General features: G+C 41.1%; 1 protein-coding gene across 2 annotated transcripts in view; it reads right to left on the reverse strand.

Annotated features, from left to right (window-relative positions):
• Positions 1-6,188, reverse strand: part of Tmem135 (transmembrane protein 135) — a 200,322-nt gene extending 194,134 nt beyond the window's left edge. The window contains exon 1 of one of the 2 annotated variants that reach the window (XM_036202441.1): positions 5,847-6,188. In XM_036202441.1, the coding sequence (XP_036058334.1) occupies positions 5,847-5,987 (141 nt within the window). In that variant the 5' untranslated portion in view covers positions 5,988-6,188. The remainder of the gene's footprint in view (positions 1-5,846) is intronic. The other variant, XM_036202449.1, reaches the window with a different exon arrangement.
• Positions 6,189-14,953: the final 8,765 nt, after the last annotated feature.

Here is a 14,953-nt window from a genome sequence, read left to right on the forward strand (position 1 = left end):
TACAAGGGCATGCACATCAAAGGAACATCAAATTCCTCATTAACAACCCTAAAAACCAGGAAAGGAAAGATCAATGTATTTCAAGCCCTAAAAGTAAATAACCACCAACTGTTGTGGATCTCGCTCTGTGTAAATAAAGTTCTGATTGGCCAGTGGCCAGGCAGGAAGTATAGGCGGGACAAGAGAGAAGAGAATTGTGGGAAGTAGAAGGCTGGGGACACACCACCAGCCGCCGCCATGAGAAGCAACATGTAAAGACATTGGTAAGCCGCAAGCCATGTGGCAAAATATAGACTAACAGAAATGGGTTAATTTAAGATAAGAAAAGTAGATAACAAAAAGCCTGCCACAGCCATACAGTTTGTAAACAATGTAAGTTTCTATGTGCTTTCTTGGTTGGGTCTGAGTGACTGTGGGACTGGCGGGTAAGAGAGATTTGTCCTGACTGGGCCAAACAGAAAAACTCTAACTACAACCAACAAAGCTACTTTTTTTGAATTAACAAAGAAATAAGGACAAATTTCATGAAAGCAAGTTAACAATCCATTATGTCCAACACAGTAGAACAGCAAACCCATAATACCAGCAAGATAAAGAAAAGAACAAATAATCCAACCAATCACAAAAGCAAACAACAAAAGTATATGGGTCAGCAAAACTCTCTCAATAATAACTTTAAATGTAAATGGCTTCAACGCCCCAATAAAGAGATATAGACCAGTTGATGGGGTTAAAAATTAGTAGTAGTAGTAGTAGTAGTAGTAGTAGTAGTAGTAGTAGTAGTAGTATTTATTATTAGGTAGGGTAACCTGTTGTCTCTGAGAAATATTCCCCACATGGAAAGGACAGACACAGACTGAGAGTCAAAGTATGAATCCATCTATGATGTGAATGGAAACTAAAACCAAGCTGGTGTGGCTATTCTGCTACCTGATGAACTAGTCTTCAAGCCAGCATTAATTAGAAGATACAAAGGCCACTACATATTGGTAAAGGGAACAATTCACTAAAACATAAAAGTGTAAAGACATGTACATCTAATGTTGAATGATGGAGCCCCCATTTTGATAATAATAATAACAATCGGCTATGGAAGGTTTTATATGCCCTGATACATGAATATTAGGTAACTTGAATAGCCCACTCTTCTTTAGATATATTATCCAAGCTAAAAATGAACAAAGAAATTGCAGAGTTGGGGCTGGAGAGATGGCTCAGGGGTTAAGAACACTGCTGCTCTTCCAGAGGACCCAGCTTCAATTCCCAGCACCCACATGGCAGCTTATAACTCTGTTTGTTCCAGGGGATCCAACACCCTCACACAAACACACATGCAGGGAAAACACCAATACACATAAAATTTTTTTTAATTAAATTGCAGAGTTAAACCCTACCATTGATCAAATGAACTTAGCATATGGCTGCTACAGAATATAGTCTTTTCTGCATTCTATGGTTACAAATAGGAAAGAAAACAGGCAAGTAACCATATCTACAGCAACGTAATCCTACTCCTAAGACACCAAAACCTCAACCCATTTCTGTGAATGTTAACAAAAAAAGGAAAAAAATGTGTAAAAATTTAAAGATGAGGAATATACTTCTCTGGAGGCAGGTTGTTTCACTAAAATGCTGGCTTGGTTTGGTGTCAGGAAAAGAATTTGAAGGCATCATTATCACAAGTAGGCTAAGACTAAGTGTATATGTGTGCTCAGAGTTTTGAATACACACAGATGCAGACCAAAATTTCATTCACAGCTATGTTGAATTTCATCTTTTCAGTCTGGGTCTGTCTTTAGGGATGCCATATTTTCTACTATAAATTCATCTGTGACTATATATATATATATATATATATATATATATATATATATATATATGGAGAGAGAGAGAGAATAACAGTTCTTATTAACAACCATTCTTTGTGAATCGTCAGTAGTACTAGGGATTTAAATCACTTTAGGATTGTCAAGCAAAGGGATTTAACATGATCTAATTCTCATGGGAGGGAGATTTATATGACTTCACAAAACTCTATGAAATGATTTCTAGTAACTTTCTGAAACATTCGTTCTCTTTATCAATTAGTCCACTGTATTAATTACTGAATCAAACTTGGCACTTTATATTCCTTTATAATTGAACTATAAATTGTTCATCAGAATAAAAAAAATGGTATGTCTACATTTCAAAATGTCTTAAGGAGAAGGTAAAAGAAAACTGAGGACAAACACACAGAACAAGAGAGTAATATGAGGAAAGTACAGAATCCATTAGATTAATGCTTACTCCAACTGAAAGGGAAATAACGTATGGTCCATTTTACAGGTTCCAGAATATTCTCCTTCCCAAAGTCTTCCAGTCAGACGCCTCCATTTCTATCAATGAAAGCAATGGCATCCACATGATCTATAACCCTATAAATATTAATTAGCAGTTCTCCATGCTGTCCCCAAATCCTCCTTCTTCATGTCCTGTTTATTCTTCCAGTGAGAAGCCTCTGAAACTGCCCTTTCATTGCCTCTGGCAAGTATGCCAGATGCCAACCTACTCCTGGACTATTCTATAGTCCGTTCATTCATACCTGAACTCATTCAGAACTTGTGAACAGTGCTGGTTCTGAATAAAAGGTGTCTGCTTTAATAGGAGATGAAGCCATCATAAGGACATATTTCAACAGCAAACCCACTGCATTAGGGGCTTACTATGTCGGCTGCTATTCCTGTACATTGCCGTCCTTCCCAAGTCCAAACAAAATCCCTAAAACATGGGAAAATATCTTTTAGCAAGATAGAAAGAGAAAAAAAATCTAATTTTCCTTAGATCACGCTGCTAGGGAAGCACAGCTGGGATTCCATGGGACTTCTAACTCTCTGGACCATTAGATGAAGTAACTACAACTCCTAACCATCCTTCCAACTCCACAGCGACTGCCACAGAATTCCTCATCCTTACAAAGCATGTGTTCCTGTAACCTCCTTGGCTAAAAAAATAAATCAAAAACCTTTGATCTGATATTGGATCACGAAACAAGGTCATAACCCTGTTCTTTTACCTTATTACCCTAAAATCTTATAAAGCAAGAGTAATTTCTCTAATGTTCTGTTTTCTTATTCATGAAGTGGGGATAATCTTCAGATGGAGTCACAGCTGCATAAGATAAAATGTGTGAAGGAGCAAACACAATGTTCAAGAGAAATTATGGTACCTAACTACAAACAAACCTTTGTTTTATACATTGTACATTTTCTTTTTCTTACCAAACTCTTGGATTTCTCCCTCAAGTCACACTATTAACCTCCCTCTGTTAATGTGCACCCTATACACCTGCATCATAAATCAAGTCCAATCTTATTTTCAAGGCCAAAGTCAAATTCCACTAACTCTAACTGGAAGCAGACTTTACTCCTAAGTGCCACTGGAGAAGGAGAGAGAGAAAAAAAAAAAACATGTATTCAAAAAAACATTGCAAACTAGGGCTATAGCTCAGCTAGTAGAGTGCCTACCTAGAATGCATAAGGCTCTGAGTTTGACAGGAGCACTACATAAACCACGCCTGGCGGTGCCCACCTGTAATCCTAGGTCCTGAGAGGTTGAAGCTGGAGAATCCAAAGCTCAAGGTCACAAGATCTTGCCTCCAAAATGGAAAAAAAAAGATCATAGAACATTGTGGGAGATCACCAGTACACCACACACAAACACAAAAAAGGATTCATGCATAAAGTCAGATGGTAACTGACAGAGGTGAGATGCAAACCCAGATCAGCAACTACAGAACTACAGAAAGTACAGTGTGACTATGTGTTCAGCTTGGACACACACACACACACACACACACACACACACACACACACATCTATATCAAGGCCTAAGTCAAATTGCACTGTTTAGCCTTAGTGCCTGAAATGGGCTAACATTTTCTAATCTGTTTCACTTAAAATAAAACTCTGGTCAGCTCTCACTAATTTCACTTCACAACCACTGATAAGCAACAATGTGAAATACACAACTGTAAAAAAAAAAAATATAAAGCCACAAGATAGGAAATTTGTTCTCAAGAAGTATTTAATCTAGTTGAAAATGTAATAGTATAACAAGTCTTTTCTTGATCCCCACTGATCCTACCTTGCTACAGTAGGAGAATCTCTGCCCCAGTTGCTTCCCTCAATGACCCTAACACAGAGTAGAATTAAGAAATTGTCTATGCTGAAGATATACAAATACCAGGCATTCAACAAATGTTCATCAAATGAATGAATGAATGAATAAATGATTCTGTGGCTCTTGGGAGAAATTACATAGTGTAAACATTCTTCTCACCTAGTTCCTAATCCTATAAGTCAAGAACAATCTCTGAACAAATTTGGATTAGTTTTGTCTTGCTTTCTTTTGTCAAGGGTGATGGAACAGGGCAAGCAGTCAGAACACAGGGCCTTGAACATGCTAAGCAAAGGCCCTACCTCCCTAGCCTAGAAACAGTCTTTTTGTGCAGATGATCAAGAGCCCCATGTATTTGTTGATGTTTAAAAAAAAAAAAAAAAAATCTGGGGCAAAGTTCAACAGTAGAACTCTTATCTTGACAGTCCAAGACAATGGGTTAAGGACCCCAGCAACACCAAATAATAATAACACAGTAATAATGAATCAAAGGCTGGCCATAATTCATACAGAAGAGCCAATAACAAGCAGTCTTTGAGGGGAAATGTATATGCAGATACAGATTTACATATATAAAAGTCTATTATTGGCCTCTAATCTAGAGCCTTGCTACTTAAGGGGGAATTCCCCAGTATCAATACACCTTTACAGTTTATCAAAATTTAATCTCCAGCCCCCACCAAGACCTACTGAATCGGAAACCCCATTCTAACAAAATCCTTGGGGTTTTCTTGAAATACATTAAAGGTGGAGAAGCACCAGTCTACACCATAAAAATGAAACTCAAAGGGGGTCATTATCTCTTCCTGTGTTGTGTCAATAATTACGAATTAGACTTCTCCATAAGTTACAAGCATAATCATACTGTCAAGGAAGGATGTCATGTCATTGGTCCAAATTATCACTTCAACAAAAAAGAATGGATCATCCATTGAATAGTGAATAAACTTTTAGGAAACATACAAAATATAATGTCTACCTTCTTTGTATACAGACTTCAACAGATAAGAAAATGACAATGAACTTCAGTGGCCAAGTAATTGATCTTTAATGCCAAGGATGTGGTTACTGAAGAAAACAGTGACGCTCTTTAGGAGAAAATATCCTTATCAGTTCTCAGTGTTATAGGTAGGTTTTCAGATACCCTATAAACTGCCCTACATGTAAACCTGTGTAGGAAAATGACCTCGGTGACATTAAAAGTCAGATGTCCTAAAACACCTTCAGTGACTCGAAATCACCGCACAAATTCTCAAACCACGAGTCTACTCTGGAAACTTTCGAAAGAGCTAAATCCTCAAGTCACATCTCTGTCATCTCGAACTGAGAGAAGATCTGTGGCAGCAGGGCTTGTGGTGAAGCATGCCCTTTTTCATATGAGAAAGGGGCAAGGAGGAGGTAAAGGGGGCTAAGGAAAAGACTCAGGCACGCACTGACTAAGTGCGCTCCAATACCTTTCCATCACAAAGTCCCTGGATCCAGGTTCTCAAGTGTCCCGCACTCTCCGACCCTGGAAATCAGGTGCACATCCCTATCCTAGCAACAGGCGTCCGGTGACAGCTCGCCCTCAGGGTCCCCTCCCCCTCCTTCCGCTGAGGACTCCCCCGGGCCTCCCACCACCCCTAAAGCTGCCCCAAGAGCAATGCGCTCCGGGAAGTCCGTCCTGCACACGCGCCGGCCCTGCTCACCAGGTACAGGGGCGCGTAGATCTTGAGGGACTCCTCCAGGGCGCCCCAAGTGATCTGCAGGAAGGAGACCCGGCAGGAGGGGTGCCAAGTGTGGCCGATCTCGTAGCAGTTATGAGGGATGGACTTGCTGAGGGCCGCCATGACGAGCGGCAGTGGTGACTGCGCGTGGTCAGGGGACCCCGGGGATCGGCGGGGGCGGCGGACACGCAACGGCGGGACGGGCGCCGAGCTGGCCTAGGCGTGCGGGGCGCGGAAAGGTCACGCAAGCGGGTTACTCGGGGCCGAAGTCCTCGGATGTTGGCCCGTCCGCGTATGGCAGCGCGAGGGGGCGGGGCCACGCACGGCGAAGGCGGGGAGGGACGGTGCGTGCGCGCTCCCGCGGGTGGGCGGTCGCGGGCTCCGGGCGCGCGGAGGGAGAGAGCACCTTTACCCTCCGCGAGAGCGCGGCTCAGGGACGCACTAAGGAGAGCGCGACTGTGGGTCCCGCTTGGGTCAGGCTATATAGCTCAGCTTGCGTCCTTTCAAAGCCCGGCCAAGTAAGGCAGAGGGTAGTGGAACAAAAGGATCTGGTATCTTTGCTGGGAGCTGGAGGAGAAAGGTACGCCATTGGACCAGCCGGGGGAAGTTTGCTCCACGGTTGTGCCAGCTCTCCCAGGTGTTCACCTAAGGTTGCCTGTGGTTGCAACAGAACCTCAACGTTCTTGCTAGTTGCTCAACCTCCTAAGCGCTGTTGTTGATAATGCTCATTTGGCTGTGTTCAAATACATACCATATACAGAAAGGCAGTAGTCAGGCCTGGCCAGACCCTAATGACAAGCAGCCTACCAACAGGGTCCTTGACAGGTGCTCATCACCCAGGTAGGGCACACAGCAGAGGCAGCAATGGTGCAGACTCCAGCCTGGCCTGAGAGCTTTATCTAAGATTGATTGCCATGTCAAACCACCTGTTATATAGCCCTTTAGTGTCCGTTTCTTTGTATAGAATAGCTTGCTTTCTTTTGACTTCTAAACTCTGTACTTTTTAAAGCAAAAATTCATTACCTTTAGGTCAGTCCCTCACCATCATCTAGTTTCTTCTGCAATATTTACTAAACTAATACGATTTTCCAAGCCATGTTTGAAGCCCTGGAGAGACAGATGTGGAAAAGATGTGTTCCTGCTGTTGTGAAACTAGTATTCTAGATTTTAGACAATAAACAGATAAGGTAGGTGTGAGCTGTCCGAAGAATGCCTGACCATATATATTATATATGTTATATATTATATAACATCACATTCTTCTCAGGGTAACCCTGCCAGCTGACACCTTGGATTGCTGCACTTATTATAAAATGACCACTTCGATAACATGGCACCCACATGCTAGCTGAAAAGAGAAAGGGGGAAAGACACCAAACTTCTTCTTAGGTCGTGCCTGGCAGCACACACCTGTAATCCTAGCACTTAGGAGGCTGAGCAGGAGGGTCTAGAGTTCAAGGCCAGCCTGAGCTACAGAGTGAATTTGAGGCCAGCCTAGGACTGCATCATGAGACTTTGTCTTTTTCAAAAAGGAAAAGAATCTTTGCAGTAGGCTGGTGCAAATGAGTCAGCTAACATTTGTGTAACGTGATGTTAGCTTGGGCAAATGGCAGCTAACATCTTATTGTTGTGTCACTGCACAAAATGGCAAAAGAGATACTAGAGTAACTGACAGCATCAGCCATAGTGGTATGCCTCTGGCTACCCAAACATCTGGACTCATCCTTCTTCCCACACATGAATGTACATCCCAAGAGAGACAACTGAAAGTACCCAATCGTTAACCACATCCTGTTCAAGTCCAAGATCTTCCTGACAATCTGCTGTTCAAGCTATCATCCCCACTCAACATGTCCAATCTATAATACTAGAATGGGAACAAAATAATCACAGTGTTTATAGAGGAGCCCAGCTCAGAAAGGAAGTGGGTCGGAAACACACAGTATAAGTTTATCCTAGCAGTTACAAGAAGAGTAATGCAAGCTTACTCTCCTAACATCAATAATGTATTCCTGAAAACCTGATGGTCTGTAAGAAAAATGCTGTAAAGCTTTAAATGAGAAAACTTAAGTGCATTACACACAAGTTTCCCTTCTTCTTCAAGTATTTGGAGAAAAGTATGAAATGTAAACAACAAACTATCCACACTGATGCTTGGGGTCTGGATCACAACCTGTGGCTTTGTTGATTTCCAAAGGACATGCTTCCACCACAGCCATGCTGATCTGAGTGTCCTGTGCTGCCACCCAGGGCATCATCCGTGCCTCAGCTGCTGCCTAGGGCCATATCTGGGTCCATGTCCCTAGAGCAGCCAAGGTCTGAGATGATGACCATAGCTCCTGATACCACCAAGGACCATGGAGATGCTTGGGATCTGGTCAGCCACCCTAGACCATGTTGGTGTCCAAGGGCCATGCTGTCACTGGGGCCATATTGATCAGAGTGGCCTAAGCTGCCACAGGGGCCAAGGTGATGGCCAGGCCAAAGCTGCTGCCAAGAGCCGTGTCTGGGTCCATGGTACTATTGCAGCTGGAATCTGTGTTGATGTCTGTGGCATGTGTTACCACAGGGGGCAATAAGAACCATGCATGCTGAAATTCGAGGGCCAGGATGAGCCAACCCTGCCCTTCACTGGCCCTGGAAAAGCTGACCCTGCCCCTCGCTGGACACTGCAGCAAGAGAGCTGGCTGTGACCCTCACAGGAGAGTGGGCTGCAATGACCCAAGCACGGGAGAGCTGACTCCCTGCACTCAGGAGAGATGGCCCCACCCCTCACCACAGGTATGGAGAACTAGCCCTGATAGCATGGGCATAGGATATCTCGCTTTGTCCCCACACCTGAGTGGGCAGCCCAAGCAGCCCAGAAGGACCAGCTCATCTACCACCCAGGCCCACATTCAGGGCCTTTGGTTGGGCCACCCTAACATCTACCCCATCTTTAAGGAACTGGTCCTGCAGAACAGTATCCACAGGATCTTTGTGACTTGGAGCAGCCACAGGATATCCAAGAGGAGATTCAGAGAGGGCCCAGTGATGAAGGTGTACCAGAAACCAGGGGCCTTGAACCAGACCAATGACTCACCGCAGTGAACATTTGCAAGTAAAGCCAAAAAAACAAAAGGTTATACTGCATGACACACCATGGCTCCCTATGCCTCTAAGACAAATGAGGAGGTGTTGGATAGGGGAAAGACAGAGGAGCAAAGTGAGGTTTGTCTGTTTGGTTTGGTTTAGTTTTAATTTTGCTTTAATTTTCTTTTGGGGGAGGGTTCTGAGAGAGTGAAGGGAGGACATGGAAGGCCTGGGCAGTGAGAGGAATCGGGGTACATGATGTGAAATTCCCAAAGAACCAATAAAGAAATTACGTTTAAAAATAACAAGCTATCGTATTCTAATGCACAGTACTTTATTTTTTCTTTTTTACTGAAAATAATTTTTCATACAGTATATTCCAAACTTCTGAACATGGTTTCCCCTACTTTGGATCTCCCAAGATCCTCTCAATCTCTCAACCCATCCAACTCTATGCCTTCTTTCTCTCTGTCTTAGAAAAAACGACAAATAAATAAAATAAACAAAGCAGACAAATAGGAAAAAAACAAGCAACAAAAGAGCATGAGAAACAAACACACATAGACACATACATATAAGCCATTAAGCATAAAATCAGAAAACATAATAAATAATCAAAAGATAAGCAACATTTAAAAAATGCACAAACAAATAATCATGCGTCAAAAACATCTCCAAAAAGACCAATGAGTTTGTTTTGTATTGGCCATCTACTGCTGGGCAAGCTCACAGGATCACAGGAAAGGAAAGGTAGTCGTGTCTAATGCTGTTATAGGGACTCTAGAATAGGAAGGCATTAGAAAGTCTTTGCAATAGGGTTCGGGTTCTGCAGTTGTTTGAATAAGAATGGCCCCCAGGGGCTCATATGTTTGAATGCTTGGTCACCAGGGAGTAGCACTATTTGGAAGGATTAGAAAGGTTAAGATGTGTGGCCTTATTGGAGGAAGTGTGTCACTAGGGGCAGGCTTTGAGGTTTCAAACCTAAGCATTAGGATGTAGCTCTCAGCTACTGCTCCAGCATCTTCCTGCATGCGCCATGTTTCCTGCCAAGATGATAAGGGACTAAACCTCCAAAACTGTAAGCAAGCCCCCTTAAAATTAAATGCTTTCTTTTATAATAGTTGCCTGGGTCATAGTGCCTTTTCACAGAAATAAAACATTGACCAAGACAGGGTCTCTGGTTTGTAATTTAAAAAAAAAAAAAAAAAACTTAATGCATTAGTTTACATTTTTAATTTATAGACTCAAAGACTATATATAACAGTGGTTCTCAACCTTCCTAATCTTCAACCCTTTGCTTCCTCATGTGGTGACCTCCCCTCCCAACCATAAAATTCTTTTTGTTGCTAATTCATAAGTGTAAATATCTGTGTTTTCCCATGGTCTTAGGCAACCCTTGTGAAAGAGTCCTTTAACACCCCCACAAGGGGTCATGACCCACAGATTGAGAACCACTGATATATAGTATCACAGTGGTTTTCAAAACAGGCTTCTCATCACGCTACCATTAAGGTCAATGTAAACATTCCCCCTGTAGGGATCATTTGTTATTTCCAGCTGGATTATGACAGTGTCTGACTGGATACTCCCTTGGGCCCTCACTGTTTCTTTTCCAAAGAAAGAGAGGGAAGGAGGAAATGGAAACAGGAAGGAAGGAAGGAAGGAAGGAAGGAAGGAAGGGAGGGAGGGAGGGAGGGAGGGAGGGAGGGAGGGAGGGAGGGGGGGGGAGGGAGGGGAGGGAAGGAAGGAAGGAAGGAAGGGCCAACTCATGCCTTGAGCTTCATCAGCAAGGTGAACTAGAATTTCTTCAAAGAAGATGCACAGTAAATGGGGGAAAGGGAGTAATCCAAAAACTTGGGTGGAATTCAGAAACTTGAAAATGTGAGTTGAAAATGATTGTTCTTGCAATATTCTACCTTTGTGGGTGTCAATTGAAAACAATGGCAGTATCCTTAAGATGTGGTGTAGAGCACGTATTTAACAGTGATGAATTTGTCCTGATCTGTATAAAGCCATTATAAACATGTAGTCAGACCCAAGAATGATCAAAAACATGACTTACGCTAAGCAGACCCCAGTACTTCTTTATTTCTACAATGTGCAATATGCACCCATACAGCTGTACCTGGACTTGAACTTCTCCTTAAAGAATACTTTGATTTCAGAACCGTTTACCATATAGAGAGGCATGGAATGAGGAATGGGTGTTTTCTTGTTTTGTTTTTAAAATGAAAGTGCTCAGATTCTTGATATTTGCTTCAAATTCTTAAAAATGTTGAGAAGCTCCTTTGTACCTCTTCGCTTCCTATCTAAACATGTATGGCAATTTTAAAACCAGTTGATACTTTCAACATTCTATCTGGAAATACTCCACATTTGAATAGACAACAATGCTGCCAAACTTTACTGTGGGACCAGGATTCCTTTATTTCCAGCCTCTGCTAATTTCTTCATAGCCAACCTTCAAGAATTGCCAAACGTACTCTCAAACAGCCTGACAGTATTTAGTTATACTTTTTATAGCAGAGCCAGTATCTATATTACTTTGATGAGGTATGACTGTTCTTTGAGAGGAAAACTACAAAATGAGTATACAGCAGACAAGAGGAGATGTGTGGAAGGAATGCATCAGAGGCCAGCAATGTCTGAGGAGCCAAAGTAACTCGGGGACATTTCTAAAAGTGGTAGTATGGAATTAGAGTCAAAAAGGAGGAGCCGCCAAGACAATTGAAGCTCATGTTTAGAGTGATTGTCCTCAGCCCCCAGGTGTTCTGGACTCGCCAACAAACCTCTCTCCACTACAAAAATGACCCACAGGCCTTCCTGAATGAACATTGGACATTGCAGCCTCATCTTCTTCTGAGAACAGGCGCACCAAATGAATTTACACTGTGGTCTGGCTTCTTGTGTAGCTCTGTCTCTGGTGAGACACCAGGTAAGATGGTACCATACATCCTAGTTTGGGTGAGGGGTATGTTTCTGTTTGTCCTTGTTTTGCTGAATGTCTGTTGGCATTGGGGTGTGGGCATTCATTGTTAAGTTTATTGTGTGTCACGTCACTTGTGACAGATAAGATCTCCATGGTGTGCTGTCAAAGCCAGGTTTCCGGCCAGAGTACTTACTTGGTAAGTGATGAAGGCTGTATTAGTCAATCAAGGTTAGGCTGTGCTTAGATAACAAATGCACCATAAATCTCAGAGAGCTTAAAACAAGCAAGGATCGAGTTGTGATTCTGTAAAGTCTGAGCCAGTCTGGCCAGTTCTAGGCAACCATCTTCTAAGTAGTAATTAGCTCCGTGTTAATTAAGCTGTAATTTGGTCTTTTATTTTTTTCATTTTATTCTTTTTTTCTGCTTGTATTATGTGTGTGTGCATACTTTTCAGTTGTCATGCATAACAGAATACATAAAATGGAAGAAGAAAGCTTGGTAGGTCTTTCAATGTTCCTTCACTCCTGAGACTCCAGGCAGATTAATAAAAAAAAGAATGTTTCCATCGACAGAGAAATTCCTCTTGTGCCCCTTTTCAATAAATACACCTACAAAAAGAGATAACTGCTATTCTAAATTCTGTGCCTCTTCCTAAAATTTTGTATTATTAGAAGCATAAATTGAAATTTTGTGTGCCTGGATCTTTTTTTTCCCCAAATTTAGTGCATGTTACTATGTGTTGCTACAGTTCACTCATTCTTCTTGCTGTGTAAAATTTTAATGTGTGTATCAGTGACAGATTGTACCTTCTGGGACTTTTGGAGCTCTTATGTATAAATCAGCAGTGGCTGTTCTTTTGTTTGTTTTAGGATAGTCTCATGAAGCACTAGCTTCCCTCAAACTTTCTGAGTATCTCAGAATGACCTTACACTTCTGATCCCCCTGCCTCAGTCTCTCCACTGTTGGGATTCTATGTAATTATGTGGTACTAGGGATGGAACCCAAGGCTGCATGCAAGCACTCCAACTGAGTGACATCTCAAGACCTGGATGTGCTTTTGTTTGTCATTCTGTAGGAGCATGCTTTTCTTTCTCTTGGGCATACACTGAGCAGTGTGAATTGGCTGGTTATGGCAATAACTATATGTGTGATTTTGGTAGATACTGTTCATTCTTCTGGATTTTTGTGCTCTGTGCCTTGAACTGGTTTAATGGTGCTTCTGCTTACATCCCATTTCCAGGATCTAGTGACTTGTCCCCAAGCTAATTTCAAGTAGAATTAAACATACCCTTTCTGTGTTACCAGAAGAAGATGAAGTGAGATTTGTGACGCCTATAGTGCTTATCTCCACTGTAAACAGCAGCACACAGCAACCAAGACACTTGTAACATAGCTGGCTAATAATATTGGCTGATTATTTTTCATCCATTTAAGCTATGTGATTGTGCTTTCAGGGTATATAAATATCATTATCTATAATACAAGTTGATAACCCTTAAGTAACTCTATATTTTTAATCAACCTTTCTCTGACTATAAGCTCATCGAAGGCAAGATCTACTTGTAATTCATATTTGCTTCTCTTACTTTCTTGGTACAAATCAGCATTCCATTGTGACTAGAAACAAGCACAGGCCAGGATGCTCCACATCAGTGTTAGCTTGCAATAATTTTGTTATTTATTCAGCTACAACAAATAATCAAAAATAGAAATCATCCCTTTATATAACACATATCGCATCCCATACAGGTCTACCAGGCCCTCTAGTACAAGGTAATGATAAAAATGATTAGCTATTGGTAGAAAATGTGCTAGAAGCTTCAGAAATTCAGAAGAAACACCATGTTAACAGCAACAGTTTGAAGAAAGATTTTTCTATCACTTGGCAACAAGCTAAGGAAATTATAAGGAAATATCCTACTTGTTCTTTGTATAATCAAACTCCATTACATGCAGGAAGTAACCCGAAATATACTCAAAGAAATGAAATTTAGCAAATGGATGTGTTTCATTTTGTAGAGTGTGTAAAATTAAAATATGTGTACCATACCATAGATATATATTCAGGATTTCAGTGGACAACTGCTTTGAGTTCTGAAGAGGCTGATTCTGTAATTACACATTTATTAGACATCATGGCCATTATGAAGATTCCTGTAAAAATTAAGACTGACAGTGCTCCAGCAAATGTATCTAGTAAAATGAAACAGTTTTTTGCATAGTACAGCATAAAGCATAATACAGATATACAACATAGTCCTACAAGACAAGTGGTTGTAGAAAGATCTAATCACATTTTAAAAGATATGCTTAATAAACAGAAAGGGATGAAGACCCACAGAGATAGATTACACTGCTTTATTGACTTTAAAGTTTTTAAATACTAATGAAAAAGGAACAGCAGCTGTGGAGAGATATTGGATAATAGAAAAAAAAACTGCTAAATTAAATCAGCCTATATATTTTAAAGATGTGATAATCTCAATGGAAACCAGGACATGTGGACATGTGTTACATTGAGGAAGAGGTTTTGTTTTTGTTCCCACAGAAGAAAAGTTAGGGATACCACCAAGATTGATAAAGATTAGATTCAAACAGGAGAGTCTTCTATAAGACTAACAAATGCCTTTTATTTGATAAGATGTGAAATAAATAAATAATTTTTATTAGTAAAAGATAATGCTTTTTCTTTTGCCAAAAAACATTTTGTCTTAACAAAGATATAACCTGACAGAAAAGGAACTCCCCAAAGTTAGAGTTGGGGTAAGGTTTAGTTTTTGTCTTTCCAAAAGAAGTAAAACATCCAATTAAGGAATCTGAAGATCACTGGACAAATGAGACAGATGAAGAAGGATGAATTATACTGAGAAAACTGTCTGAAGAAAAAGAGTAAAATTGGCCTAATGGTATAGCACATTTCCAACAGGATAAAATTTCATAAAATTTCCCAAATAGTTGTTTCTGTTGCTCTTTCCAGACATAAAAGATGAATGGTCTTTTTGTAGTCCCAATTCAGTTAAAAATCAAAGCAAGCTTTGGAGTTGGAGTATAGCTCTACTCCCTCTCTAAATTCAAGAATACTTGTAAA

Source organism: Onychomys torridus, chromosome 1 (assembly GCF_903995425.1).
Source record: "Onychomys torridus chromosome 1, mOncTor1.1, whole genome shotgun sequence".
In the NCBI taxonomy this organism is placed as follows: Eukaryota; Metazoa; Chordata; class Mammalia; order Rodentia; family Cricetidae; genus Onychomys; species Onychomys torridus.